The following is a 25,751-nucleotide window of genomic DNA, read 5'->3' as shown; positions in this document are numbered from 1 at the left end:
AGATGTCTCACTGCAGGCTCTCTTCTACAATATCACCCAAAAATGGAAGTGCTGGAGGACTCTGCTGGCCACTATACAGCGCAGAAACCTGGTATGGGTGCACCGCAAGAACTGGACACTGGAGAAGCCTCCCACGCTGCAGGAACCTGTCGCATGGGAACACAGAAAGCAAAAAGCAAAACCTCTTCTTCCTGATCCTCTACTGACAGAGTATAATACTGTGACAATTGGCAAGGAACATGGTTGAAGGGTACAGATCCACATTCACAGAAGAAGCAAGGGGTGAATTTGAAGCTGAGAGTCAATAAATCAATCCACCCCTTGGACTACTCAACTTCTATATATAACTTTCTACACACATTTGAAATACATACAACAACAAAACAATTCTATATTTCTACCTCCTTTGAGATTCTGCATAAAGTGCCCATAATACTCCCTTTGGGCAATGTGGCTGAGCTGATAACAGTGAGTCGTCTGAAGTTAGCCATCTTATCAAAGATAGAAGACAGTGTGCTTTAAAAATAGAAAAGAATGGAGGGACTAAGGCAGGGGACATTACATGAGTAGATTCCTTATTCATAATTTTACATCTCTAATGTTCCATTTACCTTCCTTATACCCATCCAGGAATCACTGAAACACATCTGTCACATATAATCATCTCACTAGGTCCTAAAAAATACTGCTGATCTGCTAGTTCATTTGGCTAAGGTGTACCATAGGCCACAATTCACTTATTCACTTTATATTTGAGGATTCCTATGTACTTACCCTCTTATACATTCTAATGTCAGCCAAATAACAGCTAGAAACCTTCCTTCTCCTTCTCCTTTTTCTCCAGACTACTTGCTATCCTCCAGGACTTCAAGCAAACAAGAAGTATAAAAGCTTCTTAAACAGTTATTTCCAAACTAGACCAAAAAGAAAGTCATAAATTTATTCTGGGTCCAGTGACCCTCTACTATGGATCATAATTTTTATCAGTGCTTCCAGCACAGTTTGGCATTGCTAAACTTATCACATGATTGATTATCAAAATGTTATAAGAATCAATCTTTAATATTGCAGTAGCTGAAATCATATAACAATGGGGTGAAAGCAATGAATAGAAATGCCAATGCCAGTAGCTAGAAGAAAAATGAAGGGATTATATCCACAAATTTCTGATACAGATTTGCACCATTTCTGACACCAAAAGAATAGGAAACTACTTTTCTAACTGTGAAAAAGTATTTGGAGAAACACGGGTGAATTTTTCATCTTCATTTTTCTTCTGCACTATTCTTACATAGTTGCCAGAACTAACATCACCTAACATTTTTCCAAGTCCCTTATGATTCTAATCACTCTTTTATTATTGACTAATAATTTCTCATAGTTCTTTCTAAATAAGGATAAACTCAGACAAAATATTTAGACACATGAATACCACAGTTAGAGGCAGAAAAAGAAACTCTAAAAAAAAAAAAAAAGAAAGCCTATGAATGATCAACTTGAAAAGAAAACAAATTTTCAAGATAAGAACATGAGAAAATCATCTTCCGTTTTCCAGATTAGATGAGAGATGAAATGATCAACGAGAACCAAGTTTCTCCTAGGCCATGTCACAGCTCACATAGTCAACACCCTAACGCAGACAACATCAAGGTAAGCCATGGAGTACCTGTTGTAAAAACACTATCTCTTCCATCATTCTAGAATAGTATTTCCCATTATGTAGTTTCTACAATGAGAAAAAGCTTCTGAAACAAAATTTATCAGACATGGAGCATAACAGGAACTGCAGAATTATATAGAAATGCCTAAGTCAGCTCAGCCCTCTTTGCCTCATTCACCATCATAAAAAGAGATCTTTGAAAATGCCACAGGAAGAGATATTGAGTCTCTGAAAACTCCTCTAGCATAGACAGTTTGTGTTCAGCTCCCCCTGCAGACCCAGGCACTGTGGCACTCACAGCACAGAAGTACTCAGCAGCATCACTCCAATGCACAGAGGATTTTCTCAGGTTGAAGGAAGATTGACTCCTCTTAAATTCAGCCTTAAAGCCTTTAATGCCTTGAACTAGAGTGTCTCCTGAAAAGTACCTGAGGAGCAGCTGGAGGCCTTGGCCAGGGGACTGGACATACCAGAATAAATAGGCTGTTGCCCCATAGGAATAGTTGCATCTCAACTCCAGTGAGGCTCCTTCAGAGACAGTGATGTGGAGGTCAGGCTGGGTCACTGACTGGGCTCTGGCATCTCCTGGAAAACAGTGTACTATCAATGAAAGCAGTGCAGACTCAGTATAAAAAGTAAGCATTTCTAGTCAGAACCCGTGGAACTAGAGACCATAAAGAAATTTTACTCACTCAAGGCAAAATGTATCCCCAGCAGTGGGATGAGCACCAGGAGCATGGCTGAGCGAGGGAAACACTGCAGGCTCTTTTCTGCAAGATCTCCCAAGAACAGGAAGGAAAGTGGCTGCAGAGACCAAGACCAAGAAGTGTGAGGAAGGTTTGCTGTACACGCTCCTTGCTTATATAAAACTGCAAAAACTGCTTAGATGAATCTCTTTGCTTTTAAACCCCTGATTCTTGTCACTTGTCTCTGTCTGGAAAAAACTCAACCAGTTGCACGGAGGAGGAACTGAGCAGTGGATTGATCTTCAACAGAAACAAGAGCTCCAGTTTGCACAGCATCGCCCTCTGGAGGCCAGGTGCAGAACCAGAGTTTATCAGGAACGTAGTAGAATAGGAGATAGCCTTAGGACACCTACAGCCCATCTCTCCCATTGGTTACAAGAGAAAACTGAATAAAACACACAAAATATAACTATCTGAGGACTCTGAAATTACTCAAAGCAGGCAAAATGTGTAGGGGAGTCAAACGTTAGAGAAGCAACTTGTGCAAATGTGAATTTCATTTTTTTTTCTCTCTTGGCTTTGCACTTAGAAAAGCCTCTGGTGTATGGCAGGGTGGCAATAACAATGTTACAGGAGACCAAAACTCTGAAAGAGGCACAATCTTTCTGCCTCTGTGGGCCAGGCTAGAAAAGGGAGACTCTAGGGAAGAGATGGAAAACAGCTCAAGTCTCAGGCTAATCCCAAAGCTCCATGTCCCTGGGACTGACTCAAACCAGATCAACGAAGTTTAGGTTATTTAACCATCATTTCCATCTCAGACTACCTCTTGAGTGGCACCAACGCAGAACAAACTAAAACCAATGTAGCAGAGAGTTCAGGGCTGACCTGAGATGTGTGCCACCCAAACAGGTTTCACACTAATACCTGAACTACACTTGACCCAAACCAACATTGCAAATGATTAGAGAACTGAACTGAAATTTTGAGCTACCAAAGTCCACAAAAGGGGAGAGAAAACTTACGGTATGAACCAAACTAGTTTGATTTCCTGCTAAAGCAAAAACAACAAAATTCTTCAGAGGAATGCTTTTTAAGGAAGAATGAGAAGAAGAAGAAAACAGAGTCTATACACATAATATTTAAAATGTTTAAGATGTATTTCAAAATGATTGGACATACAAAGGATCAGAAAAGTGGGCTAATATTTAAGTAAAATATCAACAGACGAAAGGTCAAGATGACTAAAATGTTAGAAATAATAGAAAATGATGTTAAAGTAGCTCTTTTGATTATATACCACAAAGTTTAAAAATGGAAATTTTGGAAGTGAAAAATATAATACCCAAAATCAAAATGTCACAGTAAGGGCTCAATAGCAAAATGAAGATGATAGTGAAAAGAATAACAAACTTGAAAATAGATCAGTATAGATTATCTAACCTAATTAATTTTGACTTTGCTCCCCTCAGGAGACACTTGACAAATCTAAATATGAATTTGGTTGTCACAACTTGGGGTATGTAATCTACAAGCATCTAGTGAGTAGAGGCAGACCTTAAAATCAAGAAAAAAAAAATGAAAGAAAAAAAAAATAGAGCCAAGGAGACCTAGTGGGACAATGTTCTAAATTCTAAGCTGTAACTAATTGGAGTCCTCGAAGAAGAGAAAGAGATTGGGCCAGAAAACATACCAAATTCAAAGAAAGACAAACTTATGAATTCAAGTCCCAAACAGGATAAAATGAAAGGGAACCACATGTAAACATCAAAATTAAACTGAGGACAACAGAGTCGATATGATTTTACCTGCATGTATGTGTGTGTACAAATGGCATATCTATGAAGCAGCTAGAGAAAAACAACATATTAATATCATTTGGGAACAATTACTTGAATAACCATAGATTTCTAACCAGAAAACCTGGAGACCAACAGACAATGAAAGGAGGGGGGATGGTTGGCACAGAATTACAGATCCAGTAAAAATATCTCCCACAAATAACGGGCAAATTAAGAATAAAGACCTCTTCAGATAACATATGATTAAAAAATACAATTACCAGCACTCCTACTCTAGAAAAAAATATTAAAGGGAGTTTTTCAAGTTTGAAGGGAACGACATCATTTCAAACACATCTCCTGGTATCAGAGGAAAACTTACTTTAGAAACAAAGCAAGGACTCCAGAGTTGGTAAATAGATATTAAACATGACATATTTATTATTATTCCTAGTAAGTTTTATACAGTCCATACAATTATTTAAAACAAAAATTGTATCACTATATGGTGAGGTTTCCAATATATGTGGCTTTAATATACATGAACTACTACAACAAACTTCAGTGTTGATGGATAAAGAGACATATTGTGTAAAAATTTCTGCATTTTACATAAAAAGGAACAATATCACAGAAGATCCTGGATAGTTAGTCATATGTATTATAATCTCCAGAGCAACCACTGAAAAAATATGGAAATATAACCAAAGAAGTCCATAGATAACGTAGTGTTTAAAATATTCAAATAATCCCAAAAAAGTCAGTTTAAAAAAATAAATAAATAAAAATAAATAAGGGTGAAACAGAAACACAATAATAACATAGTATACTAAAATTCAATTTCATTAATACATATTATATTACAATTATCTAAACTTCCCATTGCAAAACCAGAGATTGACCTAGTGGATAGAAAGGAAGACCCTATATTCAGCTACCTGAAGGCAACACACTTTAAATTTAAAGTCATAGTTTAAAAATAAACAGATGGAAAAAAATATAGCATACACCAGTAAGCATCAGAAACTTTGAATGGCTATTTAACATTATAAAACAGACTTCAAGGTTGAGTTCTTGAGTCACAGAAAGTCTCAGTATCTCAGGAGGTTTGTGTTCTGCTCCCCTGCAGTCTCAGGCACTGTGTCACTCACAGCACAGAAGTACTCGGCTGCATCGCTCACATGGGCTGAGGATTTCTTCAGGTGGAAAGAGCTTTCACTCTTCTTAATTTCAGCCTCAAAACCTTTGATGCCTTTAACCAGGGTGGATCCTGATACATACTTCAGGAGAAACTGGAGTCCTTGGTTGGGGTGTCGCACGTACCAGAAGAGATACACCGCTGAAACAGACGACGAGTAGGTGCACTTCAGCAGCACAGGGGCTCCTTCAGAGACAGTGACCTGGCCGTCAAGCTGGGTCACAGACTGGGCTCTGGTTCCTCCTGCAACACCAATACTGTGTAAGTAAAAGCAGCACTGACTTCTCTAAGAAAAGATGTGTCTATTTAGAGGCAATTACAACACAGTCACATTTACAAAAGGAGGAAAAGGAATGGAATGCTACTCACCCAGGACAAAAATCACCGCGAGCACTGGGACGAGCAGCAGGAGCATGGCTGAGCAGTGGCAACGCTGCAGGACCCTGAGCAGGGCAGACAGAAGCCAAGAGCACTGAGCCTCGGGAGCTAGGAGCGGTGGGGAGGTTGGACTGGACAAGTCCCTGACTTTGAAAATTTTCAAAAACAGAAAGAAGGCTTCCCTTAAGGAGTCTGGATGTGTTCTGCTCTCTTGTTCTCATCACAACTCTCTACACAGACATCGGTGAGCTGCATCAGCCAGCTGCACGGGGGAGGCTCAGTGAAATGAGGATGGTCTGGGACGAAAACAGATGCCTCCTTAGAGCAACGTCGCCCCCTGGAGGCCACAGGCGGAACCCCAGATCCAAGGAAGTGAACTGTTTCCTTCTCATTTGAGAGATGTGATATCAAAACCAACAGAAAGTGTTTCCTTCTTCCCGAGTCTGTGATGACGTCACCTTCCGTAGAGTATATGGTTTTAATTTTACATACATGAGAAGTGAGAGTTATGTAAAAATAGAAGGGTAATTTACTTCACTGAGAAATTAGTCACAGAAGACAACGTTCTAGACTTTGGAAAACCATTGAGACACTGTATTAGCAAAGCCATTCATCAGGGAGAGGGGAGGTGATCAGTTGGCTCAGTCGGGGCTGAGCTTCATATGGGCCTGTGCAGCTAGATGTGAGCATTACAGTAGGTGTAAGATATTATTCCTTTATTTGATTCTGGGAAAAAAAAAAAAAAACAGAGACTCATACTTAAAATCAGCCTGGACCATATGTCATTAATTACTTAAACAAAGCAAACAATTAAAAGCAAGAATTTTCTTTCTCAAGTAGAAGTGTGGGAAAGACTTCCTAATTTCAGGTCAACAAGTTTAATATTTGTGAACCTAGGAGAAAATAACTTAGATAATTTATATTTAAGAAGAGAAAGTGAGAGTCCTGTTCCAGCTGTCAGTGTTCAGAATAGACTGACATAATGTGCCAAATTATTTGAATCTGACACTAAAAAAAAAAAACTAATGCAGTTTCTCTATCTCCACAATTAAATTCCTCCATCTATGAAGTCTATGAAGAAACTTGAACAGAATGATAAGTGGAAGAAAATATAACATATAACTAAGTGATTATCAAAGTAATTAAAGAAATTTTTTTAAAAGTAAACCTACATGAACTCAATACAGTTGAAAGGAGTGCAACCAGCAGACCAGACCAAGAGGAACCTGTGAGAGGTGTGGAAATCGTGGGAGGTACTGACAGCGACACTCAACAGAGCTAAGCAAGCAGCAGTGTCCTGTGGGTGGGAGACAAGGCATATCGAACAAGAACAGACTGTTCTGTCCCCCAATAACAAAGTGAAGCTTTTGAGCAAAAAACCTTCCCCACCCAACTTATTGTAGCATAGAGATCATTGGATCCTGAAAATGAAATAACCAAATAAGGAGAAAAATCTCAGGTAAAATGCAATTTTAAAAGGTCAGAACAAAAACTGCTTTCTGAATACTCCACTGACTTGTACCAACCAGAAATCAGTTTTCTCTTGGACTTCTGATCTATTCCTTGATTCTGCCTATAAATTTTTTACCACATGTAAGACAAAATTATACAGTCAGTTTGAAAAGTTAAATGTTACTAGGGTGGGCTTCTGATACAAAACTTCTAACTAAACGTATGTGCTGTCCTCTTAACTCTCTAAAATTCCCACTGAAATGAAATCTAAAAGCATAAACAGAATGACCTGAATCCATTAATAGTAAAAGTAATAAAAAGATGAAAGATATCACAATTCCCATGAGGTAGATGAAAAGTGGATACAAGCACACTGATGGATAAAACGGAGAGGGAAAAAGTTCAGGCCAGAATGAACTATGAGAAGATTATAGTGGAAATGTGAGTGAAGGGAACCTACTGGGTGGGACCCTGGAGAGGTTCTGGGTTGAGAAAGAGAGTAGGTGATAAAGGGTGAGAGGAACAGAACACAAGAGAACGTAGTGAAAGCCCACATATGGAATAGCTGCACTAGCCTCTCTCTGTTCGCACCATCCTGCTTCTGTATTTGTGTTTGAGAAGTATATGAAGCCAACCTGGGGGCATTTACTCTTCATGAGAGTTTACATGAACCATGTGGGGCGGTTTCAGTTTTTATTATGAGTAGTTGACAGAATTAGGCCATTTTCAATGATATTAGGTGCAGGGAACAAAAAGAAGCAACTTAATTATCAGTTCCCTCTCCTCATTCATCCTATAAAGAAGCCTGTCAATTCACATGATGGGCCCACATACCCACCCTACTGGCCAGGCACCCCATTCAAGAAGAAACCTTGTGGGGAACATGGGCACAATGACATGAAGATGCCATCCTGCGACCCAGTCCTCCGTTCTTAAATACAAATTAATAACAAAATAGCATTAGTCATGTATAAATATAGATGGTATCTCTGTTGTTCTCTCTACACATGGAAGCCCCGAGTTATGAACTGTAAATCATGAGAATCATTGCAACCAGGAAAGTGAGTGCTGAACAGAATGTCATCTCATAATTCCCAAAAGCAACCGAGATAGTAGAGTGGTTCTCTGGTCACCATTCTTTTAAAAATTCCTGAATTTTAGCTTTGAAAAAATATTTCCTTATATTTATTTTTTATATTTATTTAGATGGTTTCTGTTAACAAGTGTTTTAACATTATTTCAACTCTTCAAAATTGGTAAGGCCACCTGTGTAAACCCCCTCGAATAGAGAAAGAAATTAAAATTCAGAATACAATTAAAGTTTGTTATTTCTTGAATGCTGACCACATCCCAGGCAAGTTCCATGTTAATAATGAACACTGCTGTCCTCAGCCTCAATCCCCTTTCCCAGGACAGTGTAGCCATCCCCTGCTACTGTGAGTGTTGGCTACTCTCGACTCACAGTTGCCCCTTTTCCTAGTTGACCTCAGCCAATGAGAGTCACCATGTCCCAGCAGCATTTACCGCTACCCCAAGAAACACCACAGCCAATGAGGACCTATTCTTACCCACAGTATGTCAGAGCAGTCTGGTCCCCTTGCCTCAGGGTAGGAGGGATCAACCCTGTGATGTAGTTCACACTCCAGAGCTCCCTATGAGGTCAGGCTGGATCAAGACGCCCGCTGGACTGTGTCCATGCTTAGCCTTTCCCCCGTCTCAACCTGGTTTCTTCAATCAATTATGGAGAAAGAATTCCAAGTGCAGCCTTTGCTTTTAAGGAACTCATCCCAAGGCTGTATGTTATCTCATTTAATACTTTGAAAAAATATTTCCTTATATTTATTTTTTATATTTATTTAGATGGTTTCTGTTAACAAGTGTTTTAATACTGAAACGAAACCTAAAATATATATAATATGTAGCCTAATAGATGGCCCATTAGTAACATAAATAGTCAAACAAAAAACACAACACAGATTCTTTCCAGAATGCCAGGAAACCAGAAGTGATACAATAAATATGGAACTAAAATTTAAGTGTCTTGATTCTGGCGCAACTTTCTGCTCTTCCTTACTGCCTTTCAAATCTTTCTTCTAAGACTTGGAAAGATTTTTTCAGTCTTTTTTTCTTCAGATTAATAATTTGGAGCAAATTTGATTGAGTTGCAGCCTTTTCATCAGTGACTATGGGAACAACCCTGGACAGAAGTCTTAATTCTCCATTTCTAACCTTTCCCACTTTGGGGACTACATAAACAATATCATGCCCAACAGGCTACAACTTCACTTTTATAATAAAGTGATGTTCAAAGTTTTTTCCTGTAATTCAACTTAATATCTACTAAAAAGTCTTATTTTCATCAGGCACAAATATTTTGCGTTATCTTAGTATACATTGCAGGGAGAATCTGTAGTGCCAGGTAGTCAGAGGAGGGAAGCGTTTATATGATCTTCAGTGTTTCCAACTCTCCTCCAACATTTGCTGAAACATGCTCAATACCATATGGTCTCTGGTAAGTGATTTATACAGGTCTTTGCTCATAATAACAAAGCGCCTTGGTGTCTAGACTTCTTTTAGATACTTGGAGATCCTTCTCAATGAATTTTAAGTCATTCCAGCAGGGGCTGTGAGTATGTGGCATGCTGTGGGTAAGGCTAATGCCACACTCAATTACAAAGGAATCAATATACTCCTCCACAAGGTTTTGAGTTCAATTCAGACTTTACCCAAAAATTGCAACATAGACTTTCTCTCTATCTTTTATCTCTGCAACTACCTAGGCTTTTTTTTAAACCAGTTCTCACCCTCTCCCCTCTAGTTCTTCCATCTACTCATCAAATGTGCCCTTATATAAATCATGAGTGGTGCTGCAGCTGAGGCTGGAGATGGGATGAGTTTTCTATAACTAAAATAATTTATGACTTACAGGATTTTCACAGTAGTTTGCTGATTTTTTTAATTTTGTATTTGTATTTTTCTGTTGCATTCCTAAAGCAATGACTTTCAAACTTCTTGGGCAACTAAACAGGGAAATAATAAGATGTCCTATAGACTGACAGAATATCTGTTATTGTATGAAAATCTTTTCCTGATATAAACAAAAAGGGTCATAAAAACAATCTCATAAAGCAAAGATGTGGCATAAAACTAGGGTGGGCATTAAAATGTATACATTATATAATATATGTACCTTGCCATATATCAATCATACCTAAATTTTTAAAAAGGAGGAAGTAAACTTTTAGAGATGATGGATATGCTTATGGCATAGACTGTAATGGGTACGTATGAAATAAGTATGTGCTCCTTTTGGTTTGTCAGTTATCTCAATAAAAAACATTTTTTTAATCTCTCCAGAAGAAAGATAAAAATATTTTAAAACTGCCAGGAGCAGTGGCTCATGCCTGTAATCCCAACACTTTGGTAGGTTGAGGCGGGTGGATCATGAGGTCAGGAGATCAAGACCATCCTGGCTAACATAGTGAAGCCCCATCTCTACTAAAAATTAAGAAAAAATTAGCCGGGTGTGATGGCACGTGCCTGTAATCCCAGATACATGGGAGGCTGAGGAAGGCAAATCGCTTGAACCTAGGAGGCGGAGTGAGCTGAGATCACACCACTGCACTCCAGCCTGGGTAACAGAGAGAGACTTTGTCTCAAAATATATACATATATATATATATATATTAAACTAAAGTAGAAAGGGAATACTGGAAAATATTTTAACCAGATCAAGATGTATCTTTCATTTTCCTTGAGGGTCTCAATTATTTTCAGAATTGTATTAATACTTCCCTAATCAATCAGTCCTCCATACTAGTAATCTTAATTTCCACTTGAATCTAGAGAGCAAAGAGAACTTTACTGCCCTGCAGTCTAAGCTCTACCTCAGGCATTCCTGGGCCGAGCAGGTTTGGGTACAGACTGCAGGTGTCTGGGGAGCACTGTGTGCTCACTGCACAGAGGTAGGTGGCTGAGTCACTGAGCTGGGAGTCTCTGATGAGCAGGGAAAGATACTGGCTGGCTCTACTGAGCTGTGCTGTAAACCTTCCATCTTCGTTTCCACTGGAGTATACGGACATCAGCAACTTAGGTCCTTTCCTGGGATCCTGTCTGTACCAGAAGAAAGACTGAGAAGCACTGTTGCTATAAGTGCAGTTGAAAGCAACAGTGGTTCCCTCTGGAACATTGAAGGGTCCAGGATCCTGCTCCACCTCCTTCTGTTGGCTCCAAACCCCTGTGAAAAAGACAGTGGTCAGACAGAGAAGACAAATTAGGAGGTAACACTTACTCCCCAGAATTCTAATAATCTTTTTACGGGCCTTCTACACTCTCTTAACTAGAGGGAAAAAAAAATTCAGGCTTCTAGCCACCAGCCTAGGATAGACATTATCTCCAAATATTGTACATTATGTTCCTGTAGAGATGCCCAAACTCACAGCTTAACTGAAGCCACAGGATCACCAGTAAAACTCCCAAGGATTTCATCATTCTTTTCTGCTCTGGTTCACTGAAGATTCCAACTTTAAATTAAAAAAAAAATGAACCTAGCACAAATATTTTATTTCTTTCACTTTAGGAATCATAAAAAGAATCTGTCCTACCAATTAGAAAAAAGAGGTTCTTTTCACAACCCCTGGCACATCACTAACCCCTCCTCTTATTCCCTGTCCCCTTCTCTCTCTCCTTCATACACACACACACACACACACACACACACACACACACACACACACACACGAGCACCTGAGAGCTGTCCTCAGGGTCCCTAAGAACACACTGCCATCTTGTGGAATCATGGTAATCAAAGATGTACTCAAAATGTAGGCCTGTATTAAGTGAACGGGTGAATATAAAACTCTGACACATTTGTTAATTAAAATTTTGAGAAGCAAATCCTCCAAGTCAGTGTCTGTAGGGGATGTTTATGTGTGTATGTGTTGGTATCATACGGCAACTCTTGTATAAGAGCAGTTGTTTCTAATAGCCACTTTCCTACACTGAACAGTCAGTCATGAAGCAATCTATTATAAAACTTTGAGTGAGATTCCTGCAATTCAAGGAGCACTTCACATTGCATAGCTCTTCTCCATGTCATGCCACACGTCCCCTTACCCTTCTGTTATCTCTAATTTTTAAAGAAATTTCCTGTAACTCAAAAGAATTCTTTCAAAATAGAATGGCCTAAAATCTAACTGAACAAACATGGTTCCACCTCACAGCCTAGGCAACAATTTTTAACAAAGCCAGGACTAGAGCTTGGAATTCGTCATTCTGTCTTACACCGATGACACATGCATGTCAAAACAGTACTTATTTGGCCTGTTGCAAATGAGATTGACTTACCTTCACTACCTGGACTTTTATGTGCCTGTTCATTTGTCTAATTCCCCTTATTTCTTTTCTGGTTTTAAGTTTAGGAATGAATCCAAAATTTATGAAACTGGTCTTTCTCTTTGCCTTTTCATTCTAACCTAAAAAGCAAACCAGATCTCTGGAGGGTTAACTATACAAGAAACTTAACTGAGTCTACAGAGAAACAAGCACAACTCCTCTTGTTCATAATCTGTTTTGTGTCCTTGCAGAAGCTGGCAGCTATAGGCTAGCAATGATGCAGGCTCTTTTCTGCTCAAGAGTCATTTAGTCAGTATTCATCAATGATGGCCTTGGCAGGCCCTTCCCATTCCCACCAACAACTGCATAGGACATAGAATGAAGGAGAATATGCTAATAATGAAATCCCTTTCTCCAAGAATACATTGCACATGACAGAAATTACAACAGCCACTTCTCAGTAAGTGTAAAAACCAAAGGAAGAGTGATAGCAACCCAAGAATGCAGCCACTACAGTCTTGGAAAATTTATAAAAAACAAATATAACTTCTAAAATTGAATGGGGACTTGAAACACAGTATTTTCAGGAAGAAATCACCTTTTTGATATTTGTAACAAAAAATAGTATGGGCCAATAGATAAATGTTGTGGTGGACCCATGAGCAATATCAGTGCTAGCAAAATGACAGAATTTATACATCAAAGTTGTACTGCAAAAGCTTCTGTGCCTACTAACTTCTAAATAACATGAAATTCCTTCACATGCCTTAAGGGCAATGTTATGGCAATTAGTCAAAGAGAAATCATAATCCCCTTCCCCATTAGATTAAACAGTCTTCATTTTCCATAGCATGAAATTTTCTAGATGTGTCTTGTGAACCTCAAAGTATTGAAAGCAAGGTCTTATTCAAAGTCAATGTATCTTAAGATACTACTGTAAATGCTACTAATTTTGTGTCTATTTGAAATATGTAAGTTGTACTATTAAAAAAAAACAACAACAACAAAGGAAATTTTTATACACAGGGAAAAACACCTTTTTACTCATTGTGTTCTCATTATACACAATGAGATTATTGAGTATAATTATATACAATATAATTATAATTATTGTTTATATATTAGTTTGTTAATTTAGGAAAAATGGGAGTTACAAACAAAAACTACAAAAAAATTGGCTTTATTTTTATCTATCTAACTACCTTTACCATTGTTCACTATTTTTGCATGACTCCAAGTTACTGTCTAGTGCTATTTCTTTTCTGTCTGAAAGATTCCATTTAGGTTTTCTTGTAGAGTAGGTCTACAAGCGATGTATATTCTGGGTTTTTATTTATCTGGGACTGTCTTAATTTCTTCTTTGTTTTAGAACAGTAGTTTTGCCTGTTATAAAATTGTTGATTGACAATTTTTTTTTAAATTTAAACACTATACGCCATCCCACTTCCTTCTGGCTTCTATGGTTTCTGATGAACAATTGACTGCCAATCTTTTGAAAGATTCCTTCCATGTGATTAGTCACTTATCTCTTGCAGCTTTCAAGATTCTCAAATTGTCTTTTTCTTTAAACAGTTTGTTTGATTATAATGTGTCTCAATGTGATTTATTTTTATTATTTTTTTATTTTTTGCCTTTTTTCTACCTGATCCTCATTGAGCTTCTTGGTTGTATAGATTCATGCTTTCCAACAAATGTGAGAATTTTGGAGTCATTATTTTCACAAATAGTCTCCCTGCTTTTTCCTTTCCTCTTACTCTGGGAATCCTGCTGTACTTATGGCTGTACTTTTTACAATGTTTTGCAGGTCTCTTAAGCTCTCTTCAATCTTTTCCCTTCTGCTTCTTAGACTAAATAATTTCAATTGGCCTAGCTTCACATTTCAGATTCTTTCTCCTGCCTGCTTTTGAGTCCCTTTATCAATTTTTTTTTAATTTCCTCTGAATAGCCACCTGTCCACTGTGTGCGTGTTTTGAGTTATATGAATACAGGAAAGTCCTTTGAATTAGCCCTTCAGAAAATCACATAACAGGTCAACATAATCAGGCACTGCTCTTTGATAACGGGTCTACACTTTTTCCATCAGCCCCAGAAACCCACATGGGGAATGCAGGATGCCATTTAAAGACTATTTTCAAGCCAGTGATGGAAAGATGGAGCAAAGGAAAGTTATACTCTCACAAATCTCTCCTGCTAGGTTGCAGTTACCTTTTTGTTGATTATGTCTGTGGAACAAATAGGTGGGGCAGAACATCTTTCCATTGGGAATGATAGATGGTTTGGGCCTCTTTTTGACAATTAAAACAAAGACTAGCATGTCAGTTTTAACTTCCATGTATAATGGATAAGAAATTACATCCTAGCTATCTATACTTTGGGACTTTGTCACAGTTGGCCAAAAGGGTGAAGTTAATATTGCGGATTGGTCTCATTCTTTTGTTTAGAGTTCTGCAGATATTGGCCTTAATTAAAAATTGTTTGAGGTAAATTCAATGTACTTAGTCTCAGAACCTCTGCCAGTCAAATTAATTAGAATGGCTTCTAGAGTGGCATACTCATGAGAAAAATTTCTAGGAAATAACACTATGTAGGAATATGGAGTAGGTATTGTTGAAAAACAGGCCATCATTAGTTGCTTATACTCCTAAATGTCATGTTAGGTCTTCCAGTGATGTAAGACCATGATCACTCTGCCTGACCACTTTCCAGAGTTATGCTTGCAGCAAGCAACCTTGAAGGCTGAGGTACTGTTTCCCTCTGAGACAAAGAGCACATGGGTTTACTGCTTACGATAAAAGCAGTGAATTCTCCAAGCTCAGAGTCCCTCAGTTATGACACAGTACCACCTCACCAAAGTATTTATCAGTACACATATCATCTTTTTAAGATTTAGGAGAAAGAAAAACTGAAGTGAATATAGCAATGTTTATGCTGTTTGCTGTGTCATGAGTAACAAAATCCTTTATCTCTAAGTAGTTTTCATGTCTTTACTGACAGCCTCAATCAAACAACCTTATTATCTTGTAGGAAGGGAAAATAAGCCAGGTGCGGTGGCTCACACCTGTAATCCCAGCACTTTGGGAGGCCGAGGCAGGCAGATCACAAGATCAAGAGATCAAGACCATCCTGGCCAACATGGTGAAACTCTGTCTATACTAAAAACACAAAACTTAGCTGGGCATTGTGGCGCATGGCTGTAGTCCCAGCTACTTGGGAGGCTGAGGCAGGAGAATCACTTGAACCCAGGGGGCGGAGGTTGCAGTGAGCAGAGATTGTGCCACTGCACTCCACACTCCAGCTTGGCAACAGAGCGAGACCCCATCTCAGAAAAAAAAGAAGGGAAAACATCCAAAACCTAACAAATCCCTCTTATCCATTATAGTAAAGACTAAAGACTTGAATTATCTTTTTTTTTTTTTTTTAAGAAAGATGAGGCTTCACTATACTCCCCAGGCTAGACTAGAACTTCTGGGCTCAAGAAATCCTCCCACCTCAGCTTCCTGAGTAGCTGGAACTACAGGCACACACCACAACACTCGGTTTGAATTACTTTTAACAACAATAAGTTTCCCAAAACTGGTCTTGAATGAACCTTTTCTGAAACATAAAATGTATGGCCCCATATAGGAATTAACTATCACATCAGATCAAATGTTTGATCAATTTTCTGATATACTTTAATAAAATACTCTTTTTGAGATATTAGTGTTATAATCGCAGACGACTATTAATCTCATGATGAGCCTAACAACCTCTACACAGAGTACAGTCATTATGAACCAATACTTTAACCATAATAATTATCTATAACCTGACTTTTTTTAAAAATCTAGTCTCATATAAAATGCCTATACCTAGTCCAATTATTTAAATGTTTCCTGATGCAATTTTTCTCTTGCATTAATTTGAGATTAAACTTTGACATATGTTCATTATAATTTGATTTGGAAGGTTGCCTTCATACTTTACAACATCTTTTAGGTTTATCTTTTTTTCTTTCAGATATTTTACAGTGGCGTTATGTTTAGAGTTCACTCAGTTCATTCGGATTACACCTGACGTCAGTTGAGTGAGGACGGGCTGAGACCCTGAGTTGATCTAGTTATTTGACAGAGCTCACTGAGCATAGGAAGGCCTGGTCCTGAGACAAGGGGAAAGTGCCAGCATGAACAGAACTCTACCACCTATCTGAGCAGGGAGCACAAACACAAAGTTCAGATTTGCTAGGATGGGAGTAAAAAGAAAGGAAAAGGAAAAAAGAAAAGAAGGCCAAGAAACATTCACTTAATTTATTCTATAGATTTATTTCCTTTTTGTTTTATTTTATGTTTTAATAGACAGGGTCTCACTCCATCACCCAGAGCTGGAGTGCAGTGGTGCCATCATAGCTCACTGCAGCCTCCAATCCTTGGCCTCAAGAAATCCTTCTGTCTGAATTTCCTGAGTAGCTAGGACTGCAAGCTCATGCCACCACACTCATCTATTTTTTATTTTTGTTTTTTATAGAGATGAGAGTCTCACTACATTGCCCAGGCTGGTCCTGAACTCCTAACCTCAACTGATCCTTCCACCTTGGCTTCTCAAAGTACCAGAATTACAAGTGTGAGCCACCATGCCCAGCCAAATGCAGTGGATATTTTTTCACTAACTATTATGAGTCAGTCACTAAAGGTAGGCACTAAAGTTAAAGATGTGATTAAACAAACAATATCCCTAACCTCATAGAAGTTGTATCATAATTGGAAGTTTAGGCCATGAACACATTGACACATAAGTCAATATTATTATAACTAGACATTGTTATTATTACCATGAAAGAAATAACTATGGTTTTGTGATAGAGCTATGGGGAGGGCCATGGATGGCTACATTAGTCAGGAGGATAAGAGAAGTCAGAAGGCTTTGTCTATAGTGGTGTACTTGAGCTGAGACCTGAAATGTGAAAATGAGTTGGGCTTGCCCATATTTGGAAGAACAGCATTTCAAATGGACGAGTTAGACAAAATGTGGGAAAGAACATGGCAAGTTCAGAATACCGAAAGGAAACTAGTGTTGTTGGTACACAGAGAGCCAGGAAAAGAAAGTTAAAAGGTGAGATTAAAGGGAAGGTCCACATGATACGATCTTTGTGTATCACAGCCTGAAATTTGCATTTTATTCCAGAAGCAATAGAAAGCCACTGAAGCATTTTGGGGCGAGTAGAGACAGCTTTTACTTTATATTGTAAAAAATCATTCTGGCGTCATATCAAATGAGTGCTTCTCAAACTTTTAAGGATAGACTCACCTGGTTGTTTTGTTAAAATGCAGATTCAAATTCAGTCAGCCTGAGATTCTGCACAAGCACAGATAGTGCTGGTCCACACTTTGAGTAGGAAGGACATGGAGAATAAACAGCCTTGAAAGAAGAGACCATTAGAAGGTAAATGGGACCATGACGTGTTTTTCAAACTTTTTCTTTAATATGTCTTATTGCATGAAAAGATACTTATGTTGTGTGAAACACTCTTACTCTGTACATTTTCTAATCCTGTTTTATTTATTTTTAATAAGAAATGAATAATTTCATAGAGTAAAAGAGTTAAAACATTTAAAAATTTTACTTGGCAAAGTGGAAAGTTCTTTAAAGTAATAATGTTCATAACAGGTAAAGAAAGCATGGAAAACAAAAAGCATTACATGCTATTGTTGAAATTGCAATTTGGTGAAAAATATCTTCCTGGAAATTATATATGGGATGTTATGTGTTTTCCCTTATTCACCCAACTCCATTCTGTTAAAGCTGTGACTTTAATGATGTTAATACAAACATTGTCTCTAATACTGGATAATTAGAAATATTATCAAAAGGTGATCCATTTTTTAAAATGTATCTATATAATGAAAACTAGACAGTCATTTAAAATTGTATCCTCAATATATGATCGTTGGCATGGAAATATCTATAATATAATGCTGAGAGAAGCAAGCATGTTAATAAATACTGGGGATATTATCAGCCCCATTTATAGAGAAATATAGTTGTATATGTACACAAGAAAATTTGAAAAATAGTAATACTTGTTATTTCTAGGCAAAGAAGTTATGAGAATGTTCTATTGTGGTAGTTATTCATATCTTCTAATTTATCTAGGTTGAACATACATAATTAAATTAAAATTTAAATTTAACTTAAATTTAAAACATACAACTCTTTCCTTCACACTCTAGATTCTGCTTTGCATCCTTGATGGAAGAAGCAATGGACAAGGGATCAAAAAGCCTAGACTCTCCTCCTAGCTTTCATTTTACTGTAAGTCATCCTTGAGTAAAAGACACCATACCTGTGGATCCTAATTCTTTCATTTATAAAATAAAGGGTATGGGCTGGATCACTATTTCATAAAGTGTGATTGATACAAGAGGTCCTATTAGGCAGCATACAGACAACCTTTCCAGTTGTTACACACATGGTGCTATTTTAATTTGTATTCAGAAAAATATAACCAGCACTTTAAATATATGATTTATATCATATACATGATTTCACAGATGGCATCTGGTAAAATGAAGACAATTTTTACATAGTTATTTTTAAAGTGTATTTAACATAAACATCAACTTCATATTAAGTAAATAATGGTATGTATGGTACACAGATACCAAAAACATCATGAATATATGATCAAACTGGTAAAGTGTTGTTGATGAGGGTACAGCCTGTAGAAAACTTGCTTCATGGACTCAGAGCCTGCACCACAAAGGGGCCTGCCCTCTTAAAGAGTAAAGCAATGGAAAGAATCTGTGGGCAAACAATCTGCATTCAGGAATGAAATTTCAATAATAACAAAAGGAAATTTAATTTAATATAAATTCAGATTTATTACATAAGAAAGATGCATTATCCTTCTCTTCTGTTTGGAGACAGAAGTTATAAAGTAAATTCCTTCTACACATTTAAAAAAAAAAATAACCTTCACTCCCACCTGCAAGGCTAGGCCTGTGTCAGGGGTCCCAGCTGCAGGCTGTGGTACCGGCTGCAGGTGCTGGGGAGACACTGTGCTGCAAAGCACAGAAGAGGTGGCTGAATCTCCAGGATGGGAGGCCGGGATATTGCAAACACTGTAAAACTTCTCTTTTCCAAGCAGTTCTTTAAAATGTTTGTCTCCCTGCTCCTTCTGGCTTGATTGAATTAAAGCCAAAGACACAAGTCCTTTCCCAGGATCCTGCCAGAACCAGCGGAAGTTGAAGAGTGTTCTCTTCTGATAAGCACAATTAAGAATGGCGTGTGTTTCCTCCTGGATAGTCAGGATTAAAGGTCTCTGCTCTGGCATATGTAGGCTGTTCACCCTGTTTAAACAGGAGCACAGATAGAGGACGTTCATTCAGGAACATTCATTCATTTGGAAGATATACTCTCTTTCACAGCCGCCACAGGTGAGCATTGAGGCCCTAACCACCCTTCTATAACTTCCAGACTTTTAAAGAAGATACTACAATCTACTCTTTTTAATGATATTTCCAGAGCCCCAAAACTCACGGCACAGCTGCCAGGAGAAAATCAAAAATGAAACTCCGAAGGCTTTCTCCACTTTTATCCCTCAGACTCAGTGAGGTCTCTGGTTAGGGTCTTGGAGCCCTCAAACACTACCAAGCCAAATCTCTTGTTTCTCTGAGTGAATATTCATAGTTCTTTGTTGCAGGAAGCTGAGACTCTCCCCATCCAGCCACGAACAAGATTTACTCCCCCACGCACAGGTTACACAGCTCTTCCTGACCTCTGAAGAGGTAACTTGGAAAAGGACCCTGGCAGGACCAGGTGCCAATTGTCAGTCAGCTGCATCTAGTGTTTGTCCCCTAGAGGTTTCTCTTTCCTTTCTTCTTCTAATACTTTCTGAGCATCTACCATGTATGTACAAGTTATAAACTGAATAACTAAAAAGGATTTCTCCCCCAAGGAAAACCTAGAAAGGTTATTTCTCTCCTTTCCAATGCAGAGCTCTGTTAAATGAGCTCCCGGGTATAGATCTAGTTATTGGCACTGTAGGTCAGTAAAATGGTGTTATATCTGAGTCCTGCTCCATAAAGCTCATGTGGATTCATCATAGAATTTACACTAAGTTATACCAGAGCAAGAAGGCTTTATTTTCTGTGCAGAAAACCTATGAGACAAAAAAAGACACAGACAAGAAAGCCAATTCTGTCAATTCAAATAATTGGATGGAATAAGGCCAGTGTGAATCTTGGCCATAACCATAGTAAGATAACATAACAGAAGGAGAGCGGAAAAGTAAACCTTAATCTATACTCAAATTTTCTTACTGTCTTATTTTAAATTACCTTTGTTGTATCATTTATACCCAAGAATAACTACCATCAGCTGAAAAATTATTTTCTACCAATGCAATTTAATCATTTAATTAAATTCATTTAACTTAATTCAATTCTTATGACCATGTGATGTATGTATAATTATCATTGATGATATGTAGGTGCTCTGAGGTTAATTAATTTTGTCCAGGGTAATGTAATTTAGAAAGTGATAGATACAGCTTTTCAATACCTATGCCTTTTAATCACCATATGAAATCTTTGCAAACTAAACTAAAGCAAGCAAGGAAAATGCCTTTATTGGAATACAAACTTCCCAAGATATTCCTGTAAAAGAAAGTGAACACTATACACAAATACAGACTCAAGCCTCGTGAGGGAAGGTTTTTTGTGTCTGCATTTATCTATTTTGTTTATTATCCTACTCCTTCTACCTACGAAAACACCTGTCACTTGTTATTTTTGTTTTGTTTTGTTTGAAATGGACTCTCATTCTGTCACCCAGGCTAGAATGCAGTTGTGCAGTCTCAGCTCACTGCAACCTCCACCTCCCAGTTTCCAGCTATTCTCCTGCCTCAGCCTCCCTAGTAGCTGGGATTTTAGGCACACGCTACCATGCCTGGCTAATTTTTGTATTTTTAGTAGAGACAGGGTATCCTCACATTGGCCAGAGTGGTCTTGAATGCCTGACCTCAAGTGATTTACCCACCTTGGCCTCCCAAAGTACTGGGATTACAAGTGTGAGCCACCACATCTGGTCCTATTATTTGTTTAATGAACAAATTCAGTGCGTGTCTGTCCTTCAAGACCTAACTAAATTTGCTTCTCCCCATGATAATTTCTCTTATCTTTTCTGTGCCACAGTGATCTCCTCCTGAGAATACCTTTAAAACTTTTTTGTCCACATACTTGGAATTTTACCTATTGATTCCATTTTCATGCATTTTATCCTTTTCTTTAATTAATTTATAATTACTTATGCCAGTCTGCTGTAGTAGCAATCTAAACTTTAATTTCTTCACTCTAAAGACTTAAAGGAGGTACAGAACAGGAAAAAAATATCTGATTACTGAATATTTCTAGGTTTACTTTTTGCTCTGGAATTCAAGGTATTTTGAAGTCTTGACACCTGAGCAATCTCCAGACTAGTTACAAAGAACAGTCCAGGTCCTGGCTTCATTTATTCACAAATTATCAATTCACTAAGCTTGGAAATGAACTTACTTGTAGGGCTTATAAAGATATCAAATTAATCTTATTCAACAATATTCTGGAATGTGTGATCATCTCTAAATATCAATTCCTGTGAGTTGATAATGACACATCAGATGCATTCCTTTAAATTTTAAGACATTTGTTATTTTTAATAACCTTTATTTTGATAGAAGAAAAATCCAGGAACTATAGAAAATTAAAAGCACAGAAGACAAGGAAAGATTAAAAAATAAAATTATATTCCCACCACCAAGGGATTAACATTTTTAATATCTTAGTATATATCCTTCCATTTTTTACAGTTGATATCTGCCTTTTAAATAAATTCTTTTCTCATCTAATTCTCAAATTATATATAGATTTCTCTAAATGTCCCAAAAAGAACTTCACAGCTAAGTTGTACAAACCGGAATTCACAATGGCAGGTAGGCATTCTGTCCCTAAATCTCTTTTCTGAAACACTGATAGTTGAAAAGCCTGGGACAGTTGTTCTGCTGCCTGAGAGTGACTGTGCCTGCCAGGGTCCCCTGGCCTTCCAGTGTCCTCTAAAAGAGCAGTGGTGGAAGGTGATAAAGAGTTGGTGCAGCACCTGAACAGATGCCTTGATCTGGAGCATAGCTAAATGGCAGAGCAGATTTCTTCTCACAGGATGCTTTCTGAGAACTTTGAATAGCCATGAAATGACAACTAAATGTCTTTCAGGAGACGGAAACTTCTCGATATACTGCCATCGGCCACATCAACTTGCTGTTTCATTTAGTCAACATTCTGCTGGTAGGTCTGCAGACCACAAACCAAGCTAGTCTCTCCCTTCAAACCAACACTGTCAGTAACAGTAACACAGCAGGAGTAACACAGCATGACTGTTTTGCCCTTGAGAACAGCCAGATGTAGCAGTTAGCTTTGTGTGTTGAGTGAGAATGTCTTTATCCTCACTTGAGGATAATGTATCCTACTTGAGCCTATGCAGAACTCTAGGCTCAAGCTCAACTCAAATCATGTCTGAGAGATAACTATTCGCTCTCTTGTGAAATTATATTCTGCATCAAAAATAATGTTCTACTCCAACTCCTATAACCTCCAGGTACAGGTTTGGGTACTGGCTTCAAGTGCCTGGGGAGCACAGTGTGCTCACCACACAGATGTAGGAGGCTGAATCACTGAGCTGGGAGGCTGTGATGTGCAGAGAGCTTTGCTTGGTGTTTGCATCCAGAGTTGCTGTGTACCTTCCATTTGACTTTGTGTTCTCACTGAAAGTCATGATTATCAGGGTAACAGGACCTTTCGCAGCATCTTGCTTATACCACCTTAAGTTGTTGAAGGGAGTCACTGTATAATTGCATTGAAGAGTGCAGTTCTTTCCCTGCAGGATGACCAGGGACTGAGGACTCTGCTCCACTTGGTTTTTGCCATTCCCTCCTATTCAGAAAGCAAAGTGAGATTCAAGATATCCATCCTCCAGTATTAATACTGTCCAATTTGCATCCCTTCCTTATTCCCCACAGTGAATCCCAAGTGAAATAGAAAATGATCCTGTTTTCTCCCTTCCTCCTAACCCAATGGACTGTACCTTTACCCTAAATCCTAAGAAAATATTCCCTTGACTTACTATGTTAACGTTGGTAAAACTGTCCACCAACTTACTATAAAAATAAAGCCACAAAATCACCAAGCAGGTCCTCGGATACTTCATTTTTATTCTGCAGAGATCTGCTCCCAGAAGTTGATTTGTGTATTCAAAATCTTCTCTTTTTTTAACACTAAACAAAGGGTTCCTCAGAGAGTATGCCTCGCCAATTAGAGACCAGGCTTCGCTATCTTACACATACCACACATTCAGAACTGCAGGCGGGGTGAATGCAAATACTGCCATCTTGGGATCAGAGCTACAATTGCTCAGAAACTTTGATTCAGCTTTTTTCCTCCTCACAGTTTGCAACATGATATAGATGATAAGCCCCTTCATGTCTATGTGAGCACAATGGATTAGTAATTAGGACATATGTTTGAAACTCTGCATTCTGGCTCTATGTGATATTACATAGGAGAGTTAAGCCTTAGCTTTCTCATCTGAAACTAAGTATGGTAACACTTACCTAACAATTTTTGAAAGATTGAAAAGAGATGATTCATGTAAAGGCTTATTGTAATGGCTAACATGAACTTAACCTTCAACCAAAATATAAGGGAGTTTTATCTGTTCTATTCACTGCGATATTGTCAGTTTCTAGAATATGGCCTGTCAATAAATAGGCATACAATGAATTTTTATTGAGTGAATGAATAAACGGTAGTTTTGTTCTGGTAATGACAGAGGTATTTTTTATTATTCATTTTAATTCAACAATTTTTTTTAAATGCCTGACTTTTCAAGTATGATGGTAAGTGCTGAGAATAAGTAAAGTACCTGCACTCATGGGATTTCATTCTAACGAGAGGAAAGACAGAGTATTTGAGCATAGATGCAAGTGATTGGTAAGTGTTGAACCTTTTCATATGCCTGTTTACCATTTGTACATCTTCTTTTGAGAAATGTCTATGCAAATCTTTTCCCTATTTTTTAATCAGATTATTCCGTTTCTTCCTATAGCGTTGTTTGAGCTCCTCATATACTCTGGTTATTAATCCCTTGTCAAATGGGTAGTTTGCAAATATGTTTCACCACTCTGTGCACTGTCTTTTCACTTTGTTGATTGTATTTTTTGCTGTGCGGAAGTGTTTTAACTTGATGTAATCCCATTTGTCCTTTTTACTTTGGTTGCCTGTGCTTGTGGGCTATTGCTCAAGAAATTTTTGCCCAGACCAATGTCCTAGAGATTTTCCCTAGTGTTTTCTTGTAGTAGTTTTAGAGTTTGTGATCTTAAATTTAGGTCTTCAATCCATTTTGATTTTATTTTTGTATATGGTGAGAGATAGGGGTCTAGTTTCATCCTTCTGCACATGGATATCCAGTTTTCTCAGCACCATTTATAGAAGAGACTGTCTTTTCCCCAGCCTTGGCACCTTTGTCAAAAAATGGGCTCATCGTTAGATGTGTGAATTTGTTTTTAGGTTCTCTATTCTGTTCCATTGGTCTATTTATCTAATTTTATGCCAGTCCCATGCTGTTTTGGTTGCTATAGCTCTGTAGTATAATTTAAAGTCAGGTAATGTAATTCTTCAAGTTTTGTTCTTTTTGTTAGCTTTGAATAGCTATTCTTTTTGAATAGCTTTGGCTATTTTGGGTCTTTTGTGGTTCCATATATATTTTAGGAATTTTTTTCTATTCCTGTGAAGAATGGCATTGGTATTTTGATAGAGATTGTACTGAATCTGTATATTGCTTTGGGTAGTATGGATATTTTATCAATATTGTTTCTTACAATCCATGAACATGGAGTTGTTTTTCTTTTCTTTTTTTGTGTGTGTTCTCTTCAATTTCTTTCATCAGCATTTTATACTTTTCATTATAGAGATCTTCCACTTCTTTGGTTAAACTAACCCCTAGGCACTTAATTTTATTCATGGCTATTATAAATGGAATTACTTTTTTATTTCTTTTTCAGATTGTTTATTGTTGACATATGGAAATGTTAGTGGTTTCTGTATGTTGATTTTTTATCCTGCAACTTTACTGAAGTTATAGTCCTAAGGTTTTTTGTGTGGAGTCTTTAGGATTTTCCAAATATAAAATCATATCATCTGCAAATACAGAAAATTTGACTTCTTCATATTATAATTCCTTTTTTCTTTTTTTTTTTTTTT

At 37.7% G+C, this 25,751-nt stretch overlaps 1 long non-coding RNA gene and 2 gene segments (V, D, J or C); all 3 read right to left on the bottom strand.

Annotated features, from left to right (window-relative positions):
• Positions 1–4,444: 4,444 nt before the first annotated feature.
• On the bottom strand, positions 4,445–6,082 carry LOC108315326. The segment is given in 2 exon segments: positions 4,445–5,565; positions 5,692–6,082. Coding segments are annotated over 2 exon segments (396 nt in total).
• A 4,912-nt stretch (positions 6,083–10,994) lies between these two features.
• Positions 10,995–11,782, bottom strand: LOC108315316. The segment is given in 2 exon segments: positions 10,995–11,389; positions 11,592–11,782. Coding segments are annotated over 2 exon segments (447 nt in total).
• Positions 11,783–15,678: 3,896 nt separating this feature from the next.
• On the bottom strand, positions 15,679–23,715 carry LOC119473614. The gene is made up of 3 exons (XR_005202814.1): positions 23,677–23,715; positions 23,148–23,426; positions 15,679–15,689 (listed from the first exon to the last, which is right to left on the bottom strand). It is a non-coding gene; the product is annotated as an uncharacterized LOC119473614 (long non-coding RNA).
• Positions 23,716–25,751: the final 2,036 nt, after the last annotated feature.

The sequence above is a fragment of the Cebus imitator genome, unplaced genomic scaffold, assembly GCF_001604975.1.
Source record: "Cebus imitator isolate Cc_AM_T3 unplaced genomic scaffold, Cebus_imitator-1.0 Scaffold170, whole genome shotgun sequence".
Classification (NCBI taxonomy): domain Eukaryota; kingdom Metazoa; phylum Chordata; class Mammalia; order Primates; family Cebidae; genus Cebus; species Cebus imitator.
The sequence above is the reverse complement of the archived record's forward strand: the minus strand, read 5'-3'. Positions and strand labels throughout refer to the sequence as shown.